The sequence below is a fragment of the Aquarana catesbeiana genome, linkage group LG01 (genome assembly GCF_042186555.1).
Source record: "Aquarana catesbeiana isolate 2022-GZ linkage group LG01, ASM4218655v1, whole genome shotgun sequence".
Lineage (NCBI taxonomy): Eukaryota > Metazoa > Chordata > Amphibia > Anura > Ranidae > Aquarana > Aquarana catesbeiana.
The window spans coordinates 923,917,858-923,941,237 of record NC_133324.1 but is presented as its reverse complement, the minus strand read 5'-3'; the positions used below and the strand labels follow the sequence as shown (position 1 = coordinate 923,941,237).

At 43.8% G+C, this 23,380-nt stretch overlaps 1 protein-coding gene across 1 annotated transcript in view; it reads left to right on the top strand.

The window, feature by feature from the left end:
- Positions 1-4,874: 4,874 nt before the first annotated feature.
- Positions 4,875-23,380, top strand: part of ATRN (attractin) — a gene marked incomplete in the record, with an annotated part of 355,064 nt that continues 336,558 nt past the window's right edge. The window contains 1 exon segment of the mRNA XM_073611025.1: positions 4,875-5,170. Coding sequence (XP_073467126.1) covers positions 4,998-5,170 — 173 coding nt within the window.

Below are 23,380 nucleotides of genomic sequence, written 5' to 3'. Positions count from 1 at the left end.
TGCCAACAAATGTTTGAGAGCAGGTTCTCAAATTTTCCGACAACAAAATTAGTTGTCGGAAACTCCGATCGTGTGTACATAAGTCTGGCGCACAAAAGTCCACGCATGCTCGGAATCAAGCAGAAGAATCGCACTGGCTATTGAACTTCATTTTTCTCGGACTGTTGTACGTGTTGTACGTCACCGCGTTCTTGGCGTTAGGAAATTTCCAACAACATTTGTGTGACCGTGTGTATGCAAGACAAGTTTGAGCGTTGGCTCAAACTTGTCTTGCATACAAACTTGTCTTGCTCAAACCTTCGGAAAAAAAAACACGGTTTTGTTGTCGGAAAAACATTGCCGATTGCATTTTTGTGTTCAATTTATGCATTTGCAATGTGCATTATCATGCAATGTGTGTTTATAAATTTTTTAAAGTGATCTTTCCCCAATAAAATGTATCTAAAACTAAAAACAAATGTTTAACACTGTATATTGCAGTTTTTCAGTACTTTGAATTGGTGTCTGCAATCATTTTTTTCATGCTTTTTTCCCCTTTTTCTTCTCCTGGCAGTCCTGTGAATAACACATTACTGATATTTACGTAGCTGTGTGCATTGTTTCATAGACAACAATTCACCTGTGGTCAGATCGGTATAAAAGTTTTTTACTCCAGTGTGCACAAAATTATTTTTTTCTTTTGTTTGTGGGTTTAGATTTAAAATAAGCCAATAATTCTGGCAGCCAATAAATCCATCTTCCAAAAAAAAAAAAAAGTGTAACATCACTGTAGTGTAGAAGAAGAGTATGTGTTGTGATCATTGGGGTGATGTAGGATATCTCTTATTCCAGCACTATGTGTGGCGGCTGCTGCAGTAGTCATTAAGGATGAGCGGGCGAGGAAGAGGGGAAGGTACTGGAATTACCAAATCAAAAAGAGGCAGTTCTGGGTCAGATATTTGAAATACTATCCTCTCTTGTGATGGATATTTAAAGGACTATCCTCTCCTGTGTTAGATATCTGAAGGACTATCCTCTCCTGTGTAGGATATTGAAGGACTATCCTCTCCTGTGTTAGATATCTGAAGGACTATCCTCTCCTGTGTAGGATATTGAAGGACTATCCTCTCCTTTGGAATTTGAAGGGCTATCCACCCCTGCGTCTGATATTTGAGGGGCTATCCTCCCCTGTGTTGGATATTTGAGGGGCTATCCTCTCCTGTGTTGGATATCTAAAGGACTATCCTGTCCTGTGTTGGATATCAGAAGGACTAACGCACTCCTGAACCCTGTACTCTGTACATAACGCACTCCTGAACTCTGCACTCTTTACACAGCACATGCCTGACCTCTGCACTCTGTGTGTAGCACACCCCTAAACCCTGCACTATGTTAATGGCACACCCTGAACTCTGCACTCTTTGCATAGGGCACCCCTGGAACTGTACTCTGTACATAGCACATCCCTGAACTCTGCACTCTGTATGTAGTGCACTCCTGAACTCTGTACATACCACATACCTGAGCTCTGTATGTAGCGCACTCCTGAACTCTGTACATAGCGCACCCCCAGATACAACTGTCCCTTTGAGGGCAATCATACTACTGATGCAGCCCATGATGAATCTGAGTTTGCCACCCCTAACTTGGGCTCAACGAGCAATTCTAGATGTTCTCTATAACATAGCAAATCTTCACTTTTTGAATTCAGGTCAACAAGCAAAACGAGCAAAAAAAAAGTGTAACATCACTGTAGTGTAGAAGAAGAGTATGTGTTGTGATCATTAGGGTGATGTAGGATATCTCTTATTCCAGCACTATGTGTGGCGGCTGCTGCAGTAGTCATTAAGGATGAGCGGGAAGGTACTGGAATTACCAAATCAAAAAGAGGCAGTTCTGGGTCTTCTATGAAAAGGTTCCCCTGTGTCAGATATTTGAAATACTATCCTCTCTTGTGTTGGATATTTGAAGGACTATCCTCTCCTATGTTAGATATCTGAAGGACTATCCTCTCCTGTGTTAGATATCTGAAGGACTATCCTCTCCTGTGTAGGATATTGAAGGACTATCCTCTCCTGTGTTAGATATCTGAAGGACTATCCTCTCCTGTGTAGGATATTGAAGGACTGTCCTCTCCTTTGGAATTTGAAGGGCTATCCACCCCTGCGTCTGATATTTGAGGGGCTATCCTCCCCTGTGTTGGATATCTGAGGGGCTATCCTCTCCTGTGTTGGATATTTGAAGGACTATCCTCTCCTTTGTTGGAATTTGAAGGGCTATCCACCCCTGCGTCTGATATTTGAGGGGCTATCCTCCCCTGTGTTGGATATTTGAGGGGCTATCCTCTCCTGTGTTGGATATCTGAAGGACTATCCTGTCCTGTGTTGGATATCAGAAGGACTATCCTCTCCTTTGTTGGAATTTGAAGGGCTATCCACCCCTGCGTTGGATATTTAAAGGGCTTCCCTCCCCTGTGTTGGATATCTGAAGGACTATCCTCTCCTTTGTTGGAATTTGAGGGCTATCCACTCCTTCGTCTAATATTTGAGGGGCTATCCTCTCCTGTGTTGGATATCAGAAGCACTAATGCACTCCTGAACCCTGTACTCTGTACATAACGCACTCCTGAACTCTGCACTCTTTACACAGCACATGCCTGACCTCTGCACTCTGCGTGTAGCACACCCCTAAACCCTGCACTATGTTAATGGCACACCCTGAACTCTGCACTCTTTGCATAGGGCACCCCTGGAACTGTACTCTGTACATAGCACATCCCTGAACTCTGCACTCTGTATGTAGTGCACTCCTGAACTCTGTACATACCACATACCTGAACTCTGTATGTAGCGCACTCCTGAACTCTGTACAAAGTGCACCCCCAGATACAACTGTCCCTTTGAGGGCAATCATACTACTGATGCAGCCCATGATGAATCTGAGTTTGCCACTCCTAACTTGGACTCAACGAGCAATTCTAGATGTTCTCTATAACATAGCAAATCTTCACTTTTTGAATTCAGGTGAACAAGCAAAACGAGCAAAAAAAAAGTGTAACATCACTGTAATGTAGAAGAAGAGTATGTGTTGTGATCATTGGGTGATGTAGGATATCTCTTATTCCAGCACTATGTGTGGCGGCTGCTGCAGTAGTCATTAAGGATGAGCGGGAAGGTACTGGAATTACCAAATCAAAAAGAGGCAGTTCTGGGTCTTCTATGAAAAGGTTCCCGTGTCAGATATTTGAAATACTATCCTCTCTTGTGTTGGATATTTGAAGGACTATCCTCTCTTGTGTTAGATATCTGAAGGACTATCCTCTCCTGTGTTAGATATCTGAAGGACTATCCTCTCCTGTGTAGGATATTGAAGGACTATCCTCTCCTTTGGAATTTGAAGAGCTATCCACCCCTGCGTCTGATATTTGAGGGGCTATCCTCTCCTGTGTTGGATATCTGAAGGACTATCCTGTCCTGTGTTGGATATCAGAAGGACTATCCTCTCCTTTGTTGGAATTTGAAGGGCTATCCACCCCTGCGTTGGATATTTAAAGGGCTACCCTCCCGTGTTGGATATCTGAAGGACTATCCTCTGCTGTGTTGGATATCTGAAGGTCTATCCTCTCCTGTATTGGATATCTGAAGGGCTATCCTCTCCTTTGTTGGAATTTGAAGGGCTATCCACCCCTGCGTCGGATATTTGAGGGGCTATCCTCTCCTGTGTTGGATATCTGAAGGACTATCCTCTCCTTTGTTGGAATTTGAAGGGCTATCCACCACAGTGTCGGATATTTGAGGGGCTATCATCCCCTGTGTTGGATATCTGAAGGACTATCCTCTCCTGTGTCAGATATCTGAAGGACTATCCTCTCCTGTGTTGGAATTTGAAGGGCTATCCACCCCAGTGTCGGATATTTGAGGGGCTATCCTCTCCTGTGTTGGATATCTGAAGGACTATCCTCTCCTTTGTTGGAATTTGAAGGGCTATCCTCTCCTGTGTTGGATATCTGAAGGACTATCCTCTCCTTTGTTGGATATCTGAAGGACTATCCTCTCCTGTGTCAGATATCTAAAGGACTATCCTCTCCTGTGTTGGAATTTGAAGGGCTATCCACCCCAGTGTCAGATATTTGAGGGGCTATCATCCCCTGTGTTGGATATCTGAAGGACTACCCTCTCCTGTGTCAGATATCTGAAGGACTGTCCTCTCCTGTGTTGGAATTTGAAGGGCTATCCACCCCTGCGTCTGGTATTTGAGGGGCTATCCTCTCCTGTGTTGGATATCTGAAGGACTATCCTCTCCTGTGTTGGATATCTGAAGGACTATCCTCTCCTGTGTTGGATATCTGAAGGACTATCCTCTCCTTTGTTGGATATCTGAAGGACTATCCTCTCATGTGTTGGATATCTGAAGGACTATCCTCTCCTGTGTTGGATATCTGAAGGACTATCCTCTCCTGTGTTGGAATTTGAAGGGCTATCCACCCCTGCGTCTGGTTTTTGAGGGGCTATCATCTCCTGTGTTGGATATCTGAAGGACTATCCTCTCCTGTGTCAGATATCTGAAGGACTATCCTCTCCTGTGTTGGATATCTGAAGGACTATCCTCTCCTTTGTTGGAATTTGAGGGCTATCCTCTCCTGTGTTGGATATTTGAAGGACTATCCTCCCCTGTGCCAGATGTTTGAGGGGCTATCCTCCCCTCCTCCTTAATGTCTGTATTAGAAGTGTCTAGGCTCTCCTGGCTCAGTGATTGGTTGTCTCCCTTTCTATTACTGTCTGGGTTCCCGTGTCATCCACCGTCGCCATGGAGACCACTCTCCCAGGGCGGCCCATTCCACACTACTGATCCCGGAGGGGGGAGGTGTTTGCCGTTCCTCCCTCTCTCCCTGGCATTGGTCTCGCCCAGCGTGGAACGCACGGGTCATGTGACATTGGTGGAGCCCCGCCCCCCGGGTCAGGCCTGGCACTGTATAGTGACGACATCGGAGCGGAGGAGAGAGCCGACCCCGGGGAGACATGCTGCTGCTGCCGGCCGCCGGACTCCTTCTGCTCCGGCTGTGCCTGCTGGTGGCGGGGAAAGAGTGCGACAAGCCGTGTGTGAACGGAGTGTGCCAGCCGAGCACCGGGCAGTGTGTGTGTGAGGCGGGCTGGACCGGAGAGCAGTGCCAGCATTGCGGGGGCCGCTTCATGTGAGTCCCGAGCCCCACCGGGGCCCTGTGTGTGTCTGTACACCCCTCACCACATTATATACACCCCTCATATGTATGTACACCCCTCATATATGTGTATACACCCCTCACCTCATTATATACACCCCTCATATGTATGTACACCCCTCATATATGTGTATACACCCCTCACCTCATTATATACACCCCTCATATGTATGTACACCCCTCATATATGTGTATACACCCCTCACCTCATTATATACACCCCTCATATGTATGTACACCCCTCATATATGTGTATACACCCCTCACCTCATTATATACACCCCTCATATGTATGTACACCCCTCATATATGTGTATACACCCCTCACCTCATTATATACACCCCTCATATGTATGTACACCCCTCATATATGTGTATACACCCCTCACCTCATTATATACACCCCTCATATGTATGTACACCCCTCATATATGTGTATACACCCCTCACCTCATTATATACACCCCTCATATGTATGTACACCCCTCATATATGTGTATACACCCCTCACCTCATTATATACACCCCTCATATGTATGTACACCCCTCATATATGTGTATACACCCCTCACCTCATTATATACACCCCTCATATGTATGTACACCCCTCACCTCATTATATACACCCCTCATATGTATGTACACCCCTCACCTCATTATATACACCCCTCATATGTATGTACACCCCTCATATATGTGTATACACCCCTCACCTCATTATATACACCCCTCATATGTATGTACACCCCTCATATATGTGTATACACCCCTCACCTCATATACACCCCTCATATGTATGTACACCCCTCATATATGTGTATACACCCCTCACCTCATTATGTACACCCCTCATATATGTGTATACACCCCTCACCTCTGTATATACACCCCTCACCTCTGTATATACACCCCTCATATGTATGTACACCCCTCATATATGTATATACACCCCTCATATATGTATATACACCCCTCATATATGTATGTACACCCCTCACCTCATTATATACACCCCTCATATGTATGTACACCCCTCACCTCATTATATACACCCCTCATATGTATGTACACCCCTCATATATGTGTATACACCCCTCACCTCATTATATACACCCCTCATATGTATGTACACCCCTCATATATGTGTATACACCCCTCACCTCATATACACCCCTCATATGTATGTACACCCCTCATATATGTGTATACACCCCTCACCTCTGTATATACACCCCTCATATATGTGTATACACCCCTCACCTCTGTATATACACCCCTCACCTCTGTATATACACCCCTCACCTATGTATGTACACCCCTCATATATGTATGTACACCCCTCATATATGTATATACACCCCTCATATATGTATATACACCCCTCATATGTATATACACCCCTCATATGTATGTACACCCCTCATATATGTGTATACACCCCTCACCTCATTATATACACCCCTCATATGTATGTACACCCCTCACCTCTCTCTGTACCCTATATATGTGTATATACACCCCTCACCTCTCCCTGTACCCCATATATGTGTATATACACCCCTCACCTCTCCCTGTACCCCATATATGTGTATATACACCCCTCACCTCTCCCTGTACCCCATATATGTGTATATACACCCCTCACCTCTCCCTGTACCCCATATATGTGTATATACACCCCTCACCGTACCCCATATACATGTATATACACCCCTCCCTGTACCCCATATATGTGTATATACACCCCTCCCCGTACCCCATATACACCCCTCACCTCTCTCTGTACCCCATATATGTGTATATACACCCCTCACCTCTCCCTGTACCCTATATATGTGTATATACACCCCTCACCTCTCCCTGTACCCTATATATATGTCTATATACACCCCTCACTTCTCCCTGTACCCCATATATGTGTATATACACCCCTCACTTCTCCCTGTACCCTATATATGTCTATATACACCCCTCACCTCTCCCTGTACCCCATATATGTGTATATACACCCCTCACCTCTCTCTGTACCCCATATGTGTATATACACCCCTCACCTCTCCCTGTACCCCATATATGTGTATATACACCCCTCACTTCTCCCTGTACCCCATATATGTCTATATACACCCCTCACCTCTCCCTGTACCCTATATATGTGTATATACACCCCTCACCTCTCCCTGTACCCTATATATATGTCTATATACACCCCTCACCTCTCCCTGTACCCCATATATGTGTATATACACCCCTCACTTCTCCCTGTACCCTATATATGTCTATATACACCCCTCACCTCTCCCTGTACCCCATATATGTGTATATACACCCCTCACCTCTCCCTGTACCCCATATATGTGTATATACACCCCTCACTTCTCCCTGTACCCCATATATGTGTATATACACCCCTCCCTGTACCCCATATATGTGTATATACACCCCTCACCTCTCCCTGTACCCCATATATGTGTATATACACCCCTCACCTCTCTCTGTACCCCATATATGTGTATATACACCCCTCACCTCTCTCTGTACCCCATATATGTGTATATACACCCCTCACCTCTCCCTGTACCCTATATATGTGTATATACACCCCTCACCTCTCTCTGTACCCCATATACATGTATATACACCCCTCCCTGTACCCCATATATGTGTATATACACCCCTCACTTCTCCCTGTATCCTATATATGTCTATATACACCCCTCACTTCTCCCTGTACCCCATATATGTGTATATACACCCCTCACTTCTCCCTGTACCCCATATATGTGTATATACACCCCTCACTTCTTCCTGTACCCTATATATGTCTATATACACCCCTCACCTCTCCCTGTACCCCATATATGTGTATATACACCCCTCACCTCTCTCTGTACCCCATATATGCGTATATACACCCCTCACCTCTCCCTGTACCCCATATATGTGTATATACACCCCTCACCTCTCCCTGTACCCCATATATGTGTATATACACCCCTCCCTGTACCCCATATATGTGTATATACACCCCTTACTTCTCCCTTTACCCTATATATGTGTATATACACCCCTCACCTCTCTCTGTACCCCATATATGTGTATATACACCCCTCACCTCTCCCTGTACCCCATATATGTGTATATACACCCCTCTCTGTACCCCATATATGTGTATATACACCCCTCACCTCTCCCTGTACCCTATATATGTGTATATACACCCCTCCCTGTACCCCATATATGTGTATATACACCCCTCAGCCCTCCCTGTACCCCATATATGTGTATATACACCCCTCACCTCTCTGTACCCTATATATGTGTATATACACCCCTCACCTCTCTGTACCCCATATATGTGTATATACACCCCTCACCTCTCTCTGTACCCCATATATGTGTATATACACCCCTCACCTCTCCCTGTACCCCATATATGTGTATATACACCCCTCACCTCTCTCTGTACCCCATATATGTGTATATACACCCCTCACCTCTCCCTGTACCCCATATATGTGTATATACACCCCTCACCTCTCCCTGTACCCCATATATGTGTATATACACCCCTCACCTCTTCTTTTCCCCCATATATGTGTATATACACCCCTCACCTCTCCCTGTACCCCATATATGTGTATATACACCCCTCACCTCTCTCTGTACCCCATATATGCGTATATACACCCCTCACCTCTCCCTGTACCCCATATATGTGTATATACACCCCTCACCTCTCCCTGTACCCCATATATGTGTATATACACCCCTCCCTGTACCCCATATATGTGTATATACACCCCTTACTTCTCCCTTTACCCTATATATGTGTATATACACCCCTCACCTCTCTCTGTACCCCATATATGTGTATATACACCCCTCACCTCTCCCTGTACCCCATATATGTGTATATACACCCCTCTCTGTACCCCATATATGTGTATATACACCCCTCACCTCTCCCTGTACCCTATATATGTGTATATACACCCCTCCCTGTACCCCATATATGTGTATATACACCCCTCAGCCCTCCCTGTACCCCATATATGTGTATATACACCCCTCACCTCTCTGTACCCTATATATGTGTATATACACCCCTCACCTCTCTGTACCCCATATATGTGTATATACACCCCTCACCTCTCTCTGTACCCCATATATGTGTATATACACCCCTCACCTCTCCCTGTACCCCATATATGTGTATATACACCCCTCACCTCTCTCTGTACCCCATATATGTGTATATACACCCCTCACCTCTCCCTGTACCCCATATATGTGTATATACACCCCTCACCTCTCCCTGTACCCCATATATGTGTATATACACCCCTCACCTCTTCTTTTCCCCCATATATGTGTATATACACCCCTCACCTCTCTGTACCCTATATATGTGTATATACACCCCTCACCTCTCTGTACCCCATATATGTGTATATACACCCCTCACCTCTCTCTGTACCCCATATATGTGTATATACACCCCTCACCTCTCCCTGTACCCCATATATGTGTATATACACCCCTCACCTCTCTCTGTACCCCATATATGTGTATATACACCCCTCACCTCTCCCTGTACCCTATATATGTGTATATACACCCCTCACCTCTCCCTGTACCCCATATATGTGTATATACACCCCTCACCTCTTCTTTTCCCCCATATATGTGTATATACACCCCTCACCTCTCCCTGTACCCTATATATATGTATATACACCCCTCACCTCTCTCTGTACCCTATATATGCATAGTATACAGATCATGTATTGTGTAGGAAGTTGTTGTATGTGTTTTATGTATATAGTATGTTGTGTGTAGAGGTATGATGGGAAGACTTTGTTTTGTATGGGGTAGGATAGGAGTCCTCTGTATAGAAGAATAAATGTGAGACTGATATGTAGAAGGGGCTGATGATGAGTATAGACAATGTCATCATACAGCTGATCTCATGTTATGTGAATAGTATAGGGATTTTTTTTCATTTGGGAGATCACCTCTTTCCTTCTTCTCTTCTTCTTTTTACCTTGTCTGCAAAGCGTCAGTTTTCCACATTCCAGCCTTTCACATTTCTTCTCTCTATAATCTGCTATAATATAAATGACAGCTGGAACCTGCTGGAGTCCATAGACGGCAGACACACTTCCCTTTCCCACCACTCTATTCAATGCTTCCTTTTCTGACAACTGTAATATTTGGTAGTGGTTACATTTCTCCATCTGATAACATTTTATTTATATGCCGTTCCGTTTCTGACTACATTATTTTCCCGCAATGTTAAACCCCTTTTAATGACGGCGAGGTGTCCTTGTGTGATTGGATTATTTATAACTGTGATTTAATCAGATGTTTGTTGGCATCTTGTTATCTGGATGGTATTGGACACTGCTTGTCACTCTGTGTATGGCTACACTGTTTTACCCATGTACGCCATTTGTATACATTTTATATTTCCTCTGTGTTTCCCAATTGTAGCTTCTTTTGATGCAGGTTGTGCTTTTCCCAGTACTGGTTCTTGTTCTGGTTGATGAGGTTTCATGATTTGGGCCTGAGCTGAGATTGTCCACTCTTAATGTGATCTTAGATGTAGAAGTTTGTTGTGTGCTTTTTTTTTTTCCCAGGCAAACTGCGATTTATCCTCCTCTCACACTTATTTTTTATTTTTTTTTGCTCATTATAACTTAAATTAATTGCTGCTTCTTGGTCTTTGTGTGGTGGCACTGTGGCAGGGAAGACCTGCTGCTACTTGGCATTAGTTTCCCAGGCGTGGTGTTGACATCGGAGGCACTCCAGAAATAAGCAACGTATGGTGGAGATGTGGAATCTTACATTGTACATGCTATTTTTTAAAGGGAAGCTATCATGTATTTATTGTGTGTACACATGTAACTGATCTCTCTAAGATTTATCCCAAAGAAATGTAGCTGTGACTGGCACATTCCTGTAATGCAGTAAGTACAGTGCAATGCATTGTAGTGCCATTCCCTTTCCAATAACACCCCCAATTCATCCTGTGTGTGTGTTTGTGTGTGTTTGTGTGTGTTTGTGTGTGTTTGTGTGTGTTTGTGTGTGTGTGCCTGTGTAAAAATACTTGACGTAGCAATGATTTTGCTTGCATTCAAAAAATATGAGCTACTTTTGTAATGCTCATTTTCTGCAGATGGTCAGAAAATATAGCTGGCTAGCATAGCTTCACCTATAGCAGCCCTGTTCACTTAGACCCCTTTCACACTGAGGCATTTTTCAGGCGCATTAGCGTTAAAAAAAGCGTTTGTAAAGTGCCTGAAAGAAGCCTCATCTGCAATTCCAATGTGAAAGCCCGTGCCCTTTCACACTGCCAGCGACCGAAAAACGCTGGTAAAGGGGCCGCTTAGGACCCCTTTCACACTGGGGCATTTTTCAGGCGTTTTAGCGTTTAAAAAAAAAAAGCACCTGTAAAGCGCCTGAAAGAAGCCTCATCTGCAATCCCAATGTGAAAGCCTGTGTCCTTTCACACTGCCAGCGACCGAAAAACGCTGGTAAAGGGGCCGCTTAGGACCCCTTTCACACTGGGGCGTTTTTCTGGCGCTGGCAGTGTGAAAGGGCTCGGTCTATTGGCGCACCCAGTCCGGCGGCAAGAACACATAAGTGCTGCAAAGAAGCTGCTTGCAGGCGTTTTTTTTGACGCCCTGCCAGCGCAGCTCCCCAATGTGAAAGCACTTTCACATGGGGATTGCAGGTGAGGCTTCTTTCTGAAAAATGCCTCGGTGTAAAAGGGGTCTTAAGGCAAGCAGGTCTAGCAGTACTTGGTTGCACCCAGGACTTATGCAATGAATTTTCCTTAGAATAAAAAGATCATGATTCTCGCGGCGTAAAATCTTTCATACTATACAAAAAAAAATTGGGCTAACTTTACTGGTTAGTTTTTTCTTTTTTTTTTTAAAGCGGAGGTCCGCCAAATAATTTTTTATTTTTTTTTTAAGTCAGCAGCTACAAATAATGCAGCTGCTGACTTTTAAAATAAGGACACTTTATCTGTCCAGGGCGCCTGCGATGTCGGCACCCGAAGCCGATCTCTCCCTCAGCTCTCGAGTGCCGCCGCCATCTAAGGTAAGGGAATCAGGACGTGAAGCCTTGTGGCTTCACTTCTTGGTTCCCTACTGCGCATGTGCAAGTCACGCTGTGCAATCCGAATGGTCCCTGCTGTCTCTGGGACCCGTGTGTGTCCCCCAGCAGACAGCGTGGGGGGGACGGGAAGAGGCGTAGGAGTCTATGCCCGGAGGTGGGTGCAAATACCTGTCTTAGACAGGTATCTGCACCCCCCCCCTGAAAGGTGCCAAATGTGACACCGGAAGGGGGGGGGGGGTTTCCGAAAAGCGGAAGTTCCATTCTTCTGTGGAACTCAGCTTTAAATTCATTAAAGTATAATGCATAAAGTATAGTATGCATTTGAACGACTGCTGCGCAAATACAGTGTGACATAAAGAATTGCAGCAACCACCATTTTATTCTCTAGGGTCTCTACTAAAAAAAATATATATAATGTTTGGGGGTTCTAAGTAATTTTCTAGCAAAAAAAAAAAAAAATATTTTACCTTGAAACCAACAAATGTCAGAAAAAGGTTTAAGCCCCGTGCACACGATCCGATTATCGTACGATCGATTCGAATGCGGCATTTTTCGTACGATTTTCAGATCGTGTGTACAGGGCATTAGTGTTTAAGTGGTTAAACTTCCCTCATTTTCACACCAAAGTGTATTCCTTTGATCTAAAGGACAAATCGTTACAATGTTTATAGTATGATGAAGGTCCCTTTCACACCAGCGTACCGATTTGGGTCTGCCTTTTCGCTTTCCTGGCGGACCTGTTTAGACCACCCATCGTTCTTTATGGAGCGGAAGATGTCGGCAGACATGTGTCCACTGACACCCACCGTTATCCAATCTGATCTGTTAAAAACTGACGATAGGAGTGCCGTTCTGATAGGAGGGAAGGCTTGGATCCCGTGTTTATCCAAAACATGGACACGGATCCATGCCTTCCCCTAGTAAGGCCCAGTTCACACCTATGCAGGTTGCAGTTTGCATATTCCAGGTGTGTTTTTTTTTTTTTTTTTTCCAATACACGTTTTTTGATCAATTGAAGTCTATGGAACCAGAAAAAAGTCCCTGGCCCTTAACATAAAATGCATAGATGTGAATGTGAACCATTGGAAACCATGTTAAATTGACTGTAGTTCGTTTCTGCTAGGGCTGAAACAACTAATCGATTAATCGACAACTAATCGATTATGAAATTAATCGATTAATATTTTCATAATCGATTAATTGGCCAGTAACATAATGGGGTTAAAAAAAACTAAAATGATCCCTTTTTATAGTACAAAAAGAGCAAATAATCGCTACTGTAAATATTGCTTTCACAGTTCTACACTAAAAAAAAATGAACCCCTTACAGTAGTGATTATTTGCCTCTTTTTTTTTTTTTTGTACTATAAAGGGACAATTTTAGTTTTTTTAACCCCCATTATGTTACTAAACGTCTTAGACCTGGTTCACATCTATGTGTTTTTTTGGTGTTTTTTTGCAGAAACGCACTACAGTTCATTAACATGGTTTCCCATTGGACACGTTCACATCTAGGCTTTTTTCAGCCGCTGCTTATTTGGAAAGGGTCACAGACTTTTTTTTTTTTTTTTGTAATGCAAAACGGTGCTTTCTTTTTTTTTTTTTTTGGTTCAATATACTTCAATGGAGAAGCTGCAGAAAAGCAAGTAATGCGTTTTTGCAGCAATTTGTATTTTTTAATCTGCCCAACAACAGATTGGCCAAAAAAATTGCAAATCGCAGCAAAATCACGTGCGCAAAAATCAAAACTCACTGCAAAAACAGATCGAAAGCAAACTGCATAGGTGTGTACCGAGCCTTTATTATGGCCACAAGGATCAATTTTCAGATGAGAATATTCAGACGAAAAATCTTTGTACATTTGCTGAATGAAAGAATGTTTGAAATTTTCACTTGTTTCTAACATTCTGTGTTTAAAATGAATGTAATTTCTGAATGAAAACCACAAACACTGTCTAAAAATTCCTTTCACCAAGAAATTTTCTATTTCCAAATTTTCCCGTCACTGTGGTTGAAAATGAACATCGATTTGACCCCACTAACGATTAGAAAAATCGAACGAACGTTCTTAAAATTACATTTTTTTTTTTGAAGGAAGACATTGTTTTTTAAATAAAAAAAATTTGATCTGAGTCTGATATTTACCAGATTCACCCTTTAATAGTATATACAGTATATCTCCTCTAATAGTATATACAGTATATATCTCCTCTAATAGTATGGACAGTATATATCTCTAATAGTATAGACAGTATATATCTCCTCTAATAGTATAGACAGTATATATCTCCTCTAATAGTATAGACAGTATATATCTCCTCTAATAGTATAGACAGTATATATCTCCTCTAATAGTATAGACAGTATACATCTCCTCCTAATAGTATAGACAGTATACATCTCCTCCTATAGTATAGACAGTATATATCTCCTCTAATAGTATAGACAGTATATATCTCCTCTAATAGTATAGACAGTATATATCTCCTCTAATGGTATAGACAGTATATATCTCCTCTAATGGTATAGACAGTATATATCTCCTCTAATGGTATAGACAGTATATATCTCCTCTAATGGTATAGACAGTATATATCTCCTCTAATGGTATAGACAGTATATATCTCCTCTAATGGTATAGACAGTATATATCTCCTCTAATGGTATAGACAGTATATATCTCCTCTAATGGTATAGACAGTATATATCTCCTCTAATGGTATAGACAGTATATATCTCCTCTAATGGTATAGACAGTATATATCTCCTCTAATGGTATAGACAGTATATATCTCCTCTAATGGTATAGACAGTATATATCTCCTCTAATGGTATAGACAGTATATATCTCCTCTAATGGTATAGACAGTATATATCTCCTCTAATGGTATAGACAGTATATATCTCCTCTAATGGTATAGACAGTATATATCTCCTCTAATGGTATAGACAGTATATATCTCCTCTAATGGTATAGACAGTATATATCTCCTCTAATGGTATAGACAGTATATATCTCCTCTAATGGTATAGACAGTATATATCTCCTCTAATGGTATAGACAGTATATATCTCCTCTAATGGTATAGACAGTATATATCTCCTCTAATGGTATAGACAGTATATATCTCCTCTAATGGTATAGACAGTATATATCTCCTCTAATGGTATAGACAGTATATATCTCCTCTAATGGTATAGACAGTATATATCTCCTCTAATGGTATATCCAGTATATCTCTTCTCTAATGGTATATCCAGTAGATCCCCTCTAATGGTGTATATCTCTCCTCTAATGGTAGTGGATTAAAGATTTTACTCCCTAACCATATAAATGGTTATATTTACCACTGCATAGAGATATTTAAGAATAAACCGCCTTATTTTTAAACTTTGCATATTAACAAAATTATCACCACACTTGTTTTTAATGTTATTAACAGATTAATCGAAACAATAATTGGCCAACTAATGGATTATGAAAGTAATCGTTAGTTGCAGCCCTAGTTTCTGCAAAACTGAAAAGGCACAAAAAAAGGCTTAGGTGTGAACCAGGCCTAAAAGCACCTCCCACAAAACATTAGTTAGGCACACGGTTAACCCTTGATTTGCCCCTGAAAACCCTTTCCCAGCCAGTGTCATTAATACAGTGACAGTGCATATTTGTAGCACTGATCACTGTGTTGGTGTCACTGGTCCCCAAAAAGTGTCAGTGTCCAATTTGTCCTCTGCAATATTGCTGTCCCACTGTAAGTCACTGATCGCTGCCGTTACTAGTTAAAAAGAAAAAAAAAATTCCATAAATACATCCCATAATTTTGTAGACACTATATAACTTTTGCTCAAACCAATCAATATACGCTTATTGGGATTTTTTTTTTTTTTTACATATTGGCCTAAATTGATTTAGAGATTACATTTTTTTTTCAATCGTGTATGTTTTATAGCAGAAAGTAAAAAATAGTGTTTTTTTTTTTTTCAAAATTGTCGCTTTTTTCGCTTATAGCGTGAAAAATAAAGACCGCAGAGGTGATCAAATACCATCAAAAGAAAGCTCTATTTGTGGGGGGAAAAAAAGGACATCAATTTTATTTGGGTACACCGTTGCGCAACCACGCAATTACCACAGTGCCTTATCACAAAAAATAGCCTAGTCAGGATGGGGGGTAAATCTTCTGGAGGGGTGGTAAAACTGGGATGCACTGCAGGTTAGATGGCCCCATGTGCAAGAGACCTAAGGGCTGCTTCCTCTGCCCTGCTTTGGGAAAAGTGCAGCTAAACTGCTCTTTCTAAAAGACTTCTATGATGTCCGGCAGGTTTTGGTGCAGTTTCTGAAAACGTGTCAAAGATGCAGCATGCAGGAGCTTTGGGGGGGATTTCTGAAACCGCAGGACCTCAAAGAAGTCTGTGGGAAAGAGCAGCTAAACCGCACAAAAAAAAAACCACGGCTTAGCTGCGCTTTGGCATAAGCCCAGCGGGGCGCTGTGAAGCCGCCCTAACACAAGTTTGCTGTAAATAACTGTTGCTGGTGGCATCTAGCTTCCATTTCTCTATACAATCCTTTGACTTGTAGCTTTGCATTGGGGTGTGTGTGTGTGTGTGTGTGTGTGTGTGTGTGTGTGTGTGTGTGTGTGTGTGTGTGTGTGTGTGCGCCTTATTTGAAATCACTTTGCTGGATTTTCCCTATGGGGAATAGGTCTAGCTTTGAGGAAGTGTTGTGAATGGCATGAAATAAAGATAAAAAGGTGTCAACAACCTCTTTACACCGAGAGTTTGACGTACGAGGAAATCGCCCGCAGGTGTTGTCCACTGAAAGGAAACACACCTTGTCAAGGTGAAGGTCCGTCTTCTCACGTCGGTTATCTTTTGAGCCTGGGTTTGCATATGTGCGATCTCGGACATCGCATGTGATCGGCACCTGCTCCGCACGCCATGTCTGTACAGTGCGAGTTCAGCTATACAGTTGTATGCATGGAATTCGCATGAAGATAGTACAGGGAGGACTTTTTTTTTTTTCCCCCTGCACTAGAATCGGATTGCATGGGTTTTCTCGCCCAATGCGATCTGATTCATGTGCGAGTTCACAGTTCGCACGGCGATCTGTGAGCCGTTCTGGAGGTGTCATTACTAATGTATTGACACCCACAGCCGTTCGTAGAGGGCAGGGTGAACTGCGGGTGGGAGAGATGCGCGAACCGGCGCTGTAATCGCACTGGTTCCCGCATTGCACATATGTGAACTCAGGCTAAAGAGAAGCTGATGTGTGTGTGTGTTCAGGTTGTATGGATGTATGATTTGCCTGGAAATAATGTTTGATGTGACTTACACATTTGTACTTGCTGCTGCTTGTTTCCGTAATGCCCCGTACACACGGTCGGACTTTGTTCGGACATTCCGACAACAAAATCCTAGGATTTTTTCCGACGGATGTTGGCTCAAACTTGTTTTGCATACACACGGTCACACAAAGTTGTCGGAAAATCCGATCATTCTGAACGCGGTGACGTAAAACACGTACATCGGGACTATAAACGGGGCAGTGGCCAATAGCTTTCATCTCTTTATTTATTCCGAGCATGCGTGGCACTTTGTCCGTCGGATTTGTGTACACACGATCGGAATTTCCGACAACGGATTTTGTTGTCGGGAAAATTTTATATCCTGCTCTCAAACTTTGTGTGTCGGAAAATCCGATGGAAAATGTGTGATGGAGCCCACACACGGTCAGAATTTCCGACAACAAGGTCCTATCACACATTTTCCGTCGGAAAATCCGACCGTGTGTACGGGGCATAAGAGTTTTCTAAATTGTATACTCAGACAATGAACTTCTCCTAATTTTCTGGCGTTTGGTTTGTTAAACCATTAAAAGCATTTTATGTCTGTCCATGACGTGCAAAAAAAAAGTACCCGTTCATTGTGTCAAAAACTGAGCTATCCTCTACACCAGGGTTCCTCAACCAGGGTTCCTCCAGAGGTTGCTAAGGGGTTCCTTGAGAAATGAGAATTTCTGCCTCTCAGATAAGTTCCGGCTGACACCATTGATCTTTTTAGCTATCTGTAAGGGGGTAATTTTTCTCAGTGACCACAAGTGTAATGCCGTGTACACACGGTCGGACTTTTCGACCAGACTGGTCCGACAGAACGAATCCGTTGGACAATCCGACCGTGTGTGGGCTTCATCGGACCTGCAGCGGACTTTTTTGGTTGAAAATCTGACGGGCTTTAGATTTGGAACATGTTTCAGATCTTTACGTTGGAACTCCGCCGGACCCAGTTCCTATTGAAAAGTCCGCTCATCTGTATACTAGTCCGACAGATGAAAACCGGCGCTAGGGCAGCTATTGGCTACTGGCTATGAACTTCCTTATTTTAGTCCGGTGTACGTCATCACATACAAATCCGTCACACTTTGGTGTGATCATGTGTAGCCAAGTCCGTCGAAAGTCCGTCGAAAGTCCGTCGAAAGTCCGTCGAAAGTCCGTCGAAAGTCCGTCGAAAGTCCGTCGAAAGTCCGTCGAAAGTCCGTCGAAAGTCCGTCGAAAGTCCGTCGAACCTTTTGTTGCCGAAAAGTCTGCCCGTGTGTACACGGCATAAGGGTCATGCTTGCCACTAACCATCACACTAATGTATCACAAGTTGTAGACTTAAGGCTCTTTCACACGGGGCGGATCAGTGATGATCCGCCCCGTGAACATCCGCAGGAAGATGACAGGTCCCGTCGCTGCTCACTGTGCATCGACGGACCTGTCAGAGCGCAGCTCTCCCCTATGGTGGATCAGGTGATGACGGACCGTAGAGTCTGTCGTCATCCGATCCGAAAACGGATGGAAAAGTAGGTTTTCCTCCGTTACACTTTTTCGGATCGGAGCGGGTCGGATGTCAGCGGACGTTCATCCGCTGACATCCGCTATTCCATAGGGATACACGTATGTCCGTTTTTCATCCGAAAACGGAAGGATGAAAAACGGACATACGGATCGTACGTGTGAAAGAGCCCTTAGTCATTTTTAGTAGAGGTTCCCTGAGACTGGAAAGTTATTTCAAGGGTTCCTCTGTGTTGAGAAAGGCTGCTCTACACCCTTCTGTGTTTTCTAAAGCCTCGTACACGCGATCGGATTTTCTGCCGGGAATTGTGTGATGACAGGCTGTTGGCGGAAAATCCGCCCTTGTGTACGCTCCATCGCACAATTGTTGTCGGATTTTTCGCGGACAAATGTTGGATGGCAGGCTTTAAAATTTTCCGCGGACAAATGTCTGGTGTTGGAAATTTCGAGCGTGTGTACACAAGTCCAAAGTACAAACACGCATGCTCGGAAGCAAGGACGAACCAGAAGCGGTCGGTCTTGTAAACTAGCGTTCGTAATGGAGAATTAACATTTGTGACGTAGCAAATTGGGAAATCTGGAAATGCAGCGCACAATTCTCTTTTTTAATGGGATAATAATGAAGCTGCTTTGCTGGTGATACTGATGGATTTATTGCTAACAAATTTTCAAAGGCTTTTTTTTTTTTTTTCTAGTGATATCAAGAATAATATTATCAGGCCACTTTTCACATGTGCGGATCCGTTTTCAGACATCCGCCTGGTCAGCAGGGATCAATCCGTTGGGAATGTCTGGTTTTTAAAGACTTAAAGTGGATGTAAACCCGATTCATAAAATTTGAGCTGGGCACATATATATCTGCAGTGTTTTTTTTTTTTTTCTCTCTTTTCAAAGCACTTAGTCCTGTAGCGTTCTCCTGCTCCATTCTTCTGTTATCAGCATGAGTACTTCTGACAAGCTCTCTGACAACTGAGATAAAAGCAGCAGAGTTTTGTGTTGGGGAGGATGCTATAAATAGATTAGCACAGAGCTGAACTATTCAAGGAACAGAGCTGAAAGTACCTATGAGGAGGGGGGGGGGGGGGGGGGATGGGGGCGTGCCTTTACTCCAATCAGCTGTCTTGGCTGTATGCCCAGGCTTCACAGGAAGAGAAAATCTCCTAACACAATCTGAAACTTTCTAAAGAATGTATAAAGCTGAAGACAGCAGATATACATGTAAAACTTATGTAGGGGGATTTGTTTCATCTCTGTGTATCATCTGAGGATGTTCACTTCACTGGGTATATGTGAAGGTTTACATCCACTTTAAGGTATTTTACCTTGGTGCATTATCTGCATTAAAGGGTTGTAAACCCTCAAGGTTTTTCACCTTAATGCATTCTATGCATTAAGGTGAAAAACCTCCTTTAGTGTAGCAGCTCCCCCAGTGCCTTTGTTTTACTTCCCTGAACCTGGTCTTTCCCGCGCCGGGAACGAGCACACTCGCTCCAGCCGGTGTCTCGTGTCCTGATTGGATAGATTGATAGCAGTACAGCCATTGGCTCCCGCTGCTGTCAATCAAATCCAATGATGCGGGAGCCGGGGGGCAGGGTTGAGTCCGGCTGGTCTGTGTCAATAGACGCAGCAGCAGGACACGGGAGCGCGCCTGCACGGGTGTTTCGAGGGAGAGCGCTTCTCCAACGGGGCACTCGAAGAGGAGCCAGGAGCAACGCTGAGGGACCCCAGAATAGGAGGTTCGGGGCCACTCTGTGCAAATCCAACTGCACAGAGGAGGTAAGTATGACATATTTAAAAAAATAAAAATAAAAGTACCTTTTTAGATATCCTTTTAAGGTAAAAAACCTTCTGTGCTTCAGCCTGATCTTGAGCTAGCTCTCTGATCTTTCCCTCATCACAGGGCAGGTTGATAGCAGTGGGAGCCATTGGGTCCTGCTGCTGTCAATCAAATCCTATGGTGAGGGAATGGGGTGGGGCTCGGGAGCAAACCAGCACAAGTATCCTCCTTGGCAAGCGGCTTGCTGGGGGGGGGGTTCTTGGATGGGGGGAGGAGCCAGGAGCGCTAACGGGGGACCCTAGAAGATTAGGATCGGGGCTGCTTGGTGCAACCGCTGATCAATACGTCTTCTAAATTATCCGTTCGAGAGAAGTTGATCGAACAATTGACTAATGTCGAACATGGACAGCCACACAGTGAAATTTGGCTGGTCTCTGCTGAAGCAGTCGAAATTTTGATTGTCTATGGTCAGCATAGTCTTTGAGCAGCTCAAAGTGAACCTGTCATAAGCCTAAAAGAGCAGCTGTTGTCTTCATGTGGACACAGTGCTCAAAAAATCACAGCTGTCGTCTTTGTTTCTGCTTTAATTCGTCTGTTTTCGAGCTAAATACGTCTGATGGAGGCTGCCGTTCACAGGCTGCATGCCGGGGGAACCTGTCAGCCATTACTGCAAGTGAGGAGACTTGGAAGTGGAATGCAGTTTATACTAGACTCTTTTTTTTTTGTAGCCTAATGACAGCTTTCTTACCACATTTTCAGGGATGGTAAATGGGCTGTTCATGATCATAATGCTTGTGAATCAGACAGCAGCTTCCATCAGAGAGATATTTTGCTTCAGGCCTGACACCCTGAAAATGAACCTGCCAGGAAAGGGATATGGGAGCTGCCACTGCTGAAGGGTTCATCTTTGAGATTTGCAAAATAGATTCCCAGTGCATTACAGTTTTCGCTGTACATTAATATGCTGTCTACTTTTCAAGCTGCTTTCTGTTGGGCTCCCCTCTTTGTCCTGCCTACCGACCACTGGATGCACGGCCCCAGCGCCTCACAAATGGGCGCCCGACCTGCTTCCCCAACTCATACATGCAGCGTCTGCTCTTTCACTCTCGCAGAACGCTGAGCTCAGCTGCTGTAGAAGAGTGTGCATACCTGGGTAAGGGAGTGAAGCTGTGGAACTGGGCATACCTGGGTAAGGGAGTGAAGCTGTGCATACCTGGGTAAGGGAGTGAAGCTGTGGAACTGGGCATACCTGGGTAAGGGAGTGAAGCTGTGCATACCTGGGTAAGGGAGTGGAGTGGTGCATACCTGGGTAAGGGAGTGAAGCTGTGGAACTGAGCATACCTGGGTAACATAGGGAAGCTGTGCATACCTGGGTAAGGGAGTGGAGTGATGCATACCTGGGTAAGGGAGTGAAGCAGCTTAACTGAGCATATGTAAGGGAGTGAAGCTGTGCATACCTGGGTAAGGGAGTGAAGCTGTGCATACCTGGGTATGGGAAGGGAAGCTGTGCATACCTGGGTATGGGAAGGGAAGCTGTGCATACCTGGGTATGGGAAGGGAAGCTGTGCATACCTGGGTATGGGAAGGGAAGCTGTGCATACCTGGGTATGGGAAGGGAAGCTGTGCATACCTGGGTATGGGAAGGGAAGCTGTGCATACCTGGGTATGGGAAGGGAAGCTGTGCATACCTGGGTATGGGAAGGGAAGCTGGGTATGGGAAGGGAAGCTGTGCATACGCGGGTATGGGAAGGGAAGCTGTGCATACCTGGGTATGGGAAGGGAAGCTGTGCATACCTGGGTATGGGAAGGGAAGCTGTGCATACGCGGGTATGGGAAGGGAAGCTGTGCATACCTGGGTAAGGGAGTGAAGCGTTTTGGTTCGTAAGGTGCTGGAGCAGTGGATCCGGTGGTTGGTACGTCTTGCCATTTATTCGGGACTGAGAGGGTTGCTCTATAGAAAAAGCACACAGAAAAAGCATAATTTTACAGCATCAAGGACTAAATATTAATATATACACAACCAGTACCCATTTCATACCAGCGTCCTTTTGCTAAATATTAATATACCGAGGAATCTGGGAATATTTTTGCAAATGACAATAAATGTGAGCAAACTGTTATTAAACCCAGGATCCTGCATTTTCTATATCTGGTCTCCCATGGTATACAGAACATGCAAATGCAATTATTTTAGTAAATATTAACTGATAAATACCTTTTCTCATCAGCAGTATATAGCAGTCTTGTGACTTCTATCAGTGTTTGGTTAAAGCTTTTAGGAGGAGTTTTTTTGTTCTCTTCTGACTGTCCTATGAGGCTGCAGGACCCCTGACCCTTTGTCTGGACAGTGCTGATTGGCCCAGTGCTGATCACATGCACTCTCCCAAGGGGAAAAAAAAAACAAACTCTAGTAAAACACAAAACGGAGCATGTGCAGAGTGACTCCAAGGC